The sequence below is a fragment of the Lactuca serriola genome, chromosome 4 (assembly GCF_051521515.1).
Source record: "Lactuca serriola cultivar US96UC23 chromosome 4, Lser_US96UC23_V15, whole genome shotgun sequence".
Taxonomy (NCBI): Eukaryota; Viridiplantae; Streptophyta; class Magnoliopsida; order Asterales; family Asteraceae; genus Lactuca; species Lactuca serriola.
In genome coordinates this window covers 164,824,086-164,827,622 of record NC_136411.1, presented here as the reverse complement: position 1 = coordinate 164,827,622, position 3,537 = coordinate 164,824,086, and the positions used below count along the sequence as shown (strand labels likewise).

The 3,537-nt window shown below is 36.8% G+C and overlaps 1 protein-coding gene across 1 annotated transcript; it reads right to left on the bottom strand.

Annotated features, from left to right (window-relative positions):
* Positions 1–592: 592 nt before the first annotated feature.
* On the bottom strand, positions 593–2,637 carry LOC145098976 (sterol 3-beta-glucosyltransferase UGT80A2-like). The gene is made up of 10 exons (XM_079036566.1): positions 2,383–2,637; positions 2,248–2,298; positions 2,155–2,205; positions 1,896–2,073; positions 1,690–1,820; positions 1,474–1,576; positions 1,268–1,344; positions 1,102–1,149; positions 863–1,012; positions 593–652 (listed from the first exon to the last, which is right to left on the bottom strand). Exons 1-10 carry the CDS (start codon positions 2,635–2,637, stop codon positions 593–595), a joined length of 1,104 nt encoding a protein of 367 aa, XP_078892692.1.
* Between the last annotated feature and the right edge of the window lie 900 nt (positions 2,638–3,537).

Below are 3,537 nucleotides of genomic sequence, written 5' to 3'. Positions count from 1 at the left end.
GGGCCCGAGCACTTTATATATGAAGTGGAAATAGAAGGAAATTAATTATATGTAGAATGTAGCTAGCTCAACATAAGAAAAGATTATATTTATATCATAAGGGAACGTGGGGGACCAAATACCAACTGCATGTTCTCCAGCCAATTTGAATAGCAATGCAGCATAACAAAAGGTGATCAGATGTTAACTAATATATAACCAAACTTGGGATTGGGAAGCTATATATACAAATTTATGGACAAAATTACCCTTATGAGTTGAGCATGTGACCTGATCATCCTTCTCCTTTTTTCCTGCTCTTCATTCTTTCTCAAGTCCAATGTGTATCGGAAGCGACATGAAGCATTAAGCACAAGGGCAGCATGTTGTATATATAGGACAATAAATTACAATGAGTTCAATTACTAAAGCTACATCCAGTAGTAGTAATCTCAGTATTTCAGCATATCACTTTGAGATCCAAAAAGGATTAACGATAACTAGATTAGACGTGTTATTCATTTACTACGAGTGATAATTTTTTTTGACCTTTCAAGATCTAAATAAACTCAAATCACAACACAGTAGTAGGAGTGATTAAGATATGTATATGTTAGGTAAACATTTTGTCGTTCTCCATCACCTTTGCAAGTTCCACTGCTCGCTCCTTCACCTGCAACACTTCCACAAATTAATATTAAAAAAAAAATACAACTTTCTAGATTTTACATAGTTACAGCAATGTATTCCAAATATTACAAAGTAATCTTCATTGCTATAAATATAACTGGGCTGAGTTTTCAAGGTACAATGCTATAATAGAAAAAAAAAGGAAATTGTTGTTTCTTGCATTTAGCAAATAAAAAGTAGGGGAGTTGGTTACCTTGGGATCTAGCATGAATTTAATTGCATCAACCAACTTGGTGAGGTTAAACTGATCGACTGGTATGTGTGGCGGCCCTACGCCTCTGCTATGAACTCGTTCTCCCCAAAATGGTTGGTCACCAAAGAAAGGTACAATTGTAGTTGGGCACTAAAAGTCAACATATAATATCGGATAAAAAGTCAACATATAATATCAGATTCCTAAAAATAAAATAACAAGTTGTTAAGGAAAATTACCGTTGCATTTAGTCCAACAGTTGTAGTTCCAGCACCCCCGTAGTGTACCTATAATTACAAAATAAAAAATAAAAATGAAAAATGTAAGTACATTGCTATTATGTGTAACAAAAATGTAACTAAGTTGCTACTATGGGCGAAAAATAAAGCAGCAACAATGACTCACCATAGATGCACATTGCAAGAAAAGCCAGTCATGGGGGATGTTGTCCAACGAGTATACAAAATCCTTTGGCTCTGTTACTGAAGAGCCAAAAACTTTATCTACATCAGTTTTGATTTCTTCCATAAGCAACAAAAGGGTAAAATGGGAAAAATAAACTTGTGATATAAAAGATAATATATATATATATATATATACTTATTACTTACAGATACCAAGACCACCCCATCCTTTGTTGATGATGCCCCTTTGTCCAGTCATTTCTAGGGCTGTAACGATTGCCTGTGTCATTTTCTCAGGCTCTTGAACTGGCTGACAATGGATAAATAAAATTGTGGGAATTTATATTTAGATTAATTTTTTTATATATAATATAAATTATAAAAAGCATAAAAGAATTGATGATATGGATAAAGAAAACTCACAAGGCTACCAAACCCAATATAGATAGGCTTTGGGCCAGCATCAAACCAACGTACAAGTTCTTCAGGGGGTTTGTAGTTTGATGCGAGATCAAGGAAACAAAATCGAACCACATCAATTTTAGGTCCCCAATATGTGAATATTATGATTTGATTAATCCATATCATATAATAAAGTCTTATAAATAGTTAATATAGGGAAAATTTACCTTTTGGTTTAGGAACAAGATGAGGACTCCATATGTATCCATGTGGAATATCAGTCTCAGAGCCTTGAGAACCATTTAAATACGTGACAGGTCCCAGCTTCAACTTTTTCTTCCTAACATCATTTATTATGTCTCGAATTCCAAGCCAGATTAAAGAGTCAACTATCTGATATGACAACTGCAACAACACATGTAAAATACAAAAGTTAATTATGTAATAGAAACAAAAAGAACTACTAATATTAATGATTAAACTTACTCTATATCCAGCTGGTTGCTTGACACGGGATAGAGGATGAGGAAATTCCTCCTGTCAAAATGATCAAACTCAAGTCTTGCAGCATCTAAAGACTTTAACAGCCTCATGCAACGATGTTTTTATCAGCCTCAAATTTTCATCAACCTGGAATGGAATAAATTGATATTGGAAGTTATAAGGAAAGAAAGAAATGTAAAGTCTAATTTAAAGATCAAAGTGACACCCTACCTTTGCATTTCTCCTGTCAAAATGATCCAACGCATCATACAATAAAGTTGTTGGTTCTGTGCTCCCAATATTGAAGATAGATTCAATTGAAGCTGGAGCCCGTTGAAGAAACTCCATGTTTAAGTTAGACAATATCCTAGCACCATCACACTCTAGGATAAGGATAATGGGTCCATCATCAAGATAGCAAACTGGATCTCCATATGGGCCCACCATTAGAAGCATATCATCCCAATATAGCATTACACTGTCCATTCCACACCAAACAAGTTACTCTGGAGCTAGGGTAGAATGTAGAAGAAACAAAAACAAGAAATCGTTATATAAGGACAATAATGAAATCTGATTGAAGCCTTGAAGTTGCAGGGACGTCAAACTGAAGACAGAAAGAAGAAACATTTTTTTGTGAGAGAAGGTACATGAAGAATGTACCTTTTGGGAGTGAACCAAGAAGGAGTAGGATCAGATGGGTCTCCTTGACAGGCGGCGCGTAGGTCAGCGACGGTGGCGGAGAGGAGAGATGGGTTGGAGGAGAAGGCAAAAGTGCGTGCTTAGGTTTTTGGCGAGCTTCGGCTTAGATTTCATTCCAGACCCAGTCGTATTCGTTTTCTCAGCAATTGACGGCGGTTTGTGGAGACGATGATGGCATCGTGGACTACGACATGGCGTTCCGATCTTGAACCGATATCTTGAGATAGCGGAAGTGTGTGCTTAGGTTTCTAGATGCACTCCAAACTCTTAAAGCTTATCGGGTTCGATGTTGGTGGTGGCAGCTTAGGGCTTGCACACACACACACACACAGAGAAAGAGAGAGAGAGAGAGAGAGAGAGAGAGAGAGAGAGAGAGTGCAGAGGTAAAGGAAGAAGAGCCGATTAAAAAGGATGTGCTGATTCAAAAGGATTATTAGGGTTCTATTGTAGGATTAGTGTGGATTGAGTTTTTAAGGTTCAATGGCGGTGGCAGTGGTGATGGCTTACGGTTTACAGAGAGAAGAAAGGAGTGAATGAAAAGGGAGATACTGAGGAGAGAGGGTAGAAGTGGGGTTCTTCAAAATTTTAGAATTTCAGACGATTTCGTTTTCCCCCTTTAAAAACGCACGTTTAGGCAAAAAAAATATAAAGCGACACATTTAGGACGCACATTTTATGAAAGGC

Bases quoted from the DNA above. Each gene is read 5' to 3' on its own strand.
- LOC145098976 (XM_079036566.1), bottom strand. From the start codon at position 2,637: ATGGACAGTGTAATGCTATATTGGGATGATATGCTTCTAATGGTGGGC. The intron at 2,206-2,247 runs GTCTTTAGATGC...TCATTTTGACAG, and splicing joins CGTTGCATGAGGCTGTTAAA to GAGGAATTTCCTCATCCTCT. The intron at 1,821-1,895 runs GTAAATTTTCCC...TAATATTCACAT, and splicing joins TCTTGTTCCTAAACCAAAAG to ATTGGGGACCTAAAATTGAT.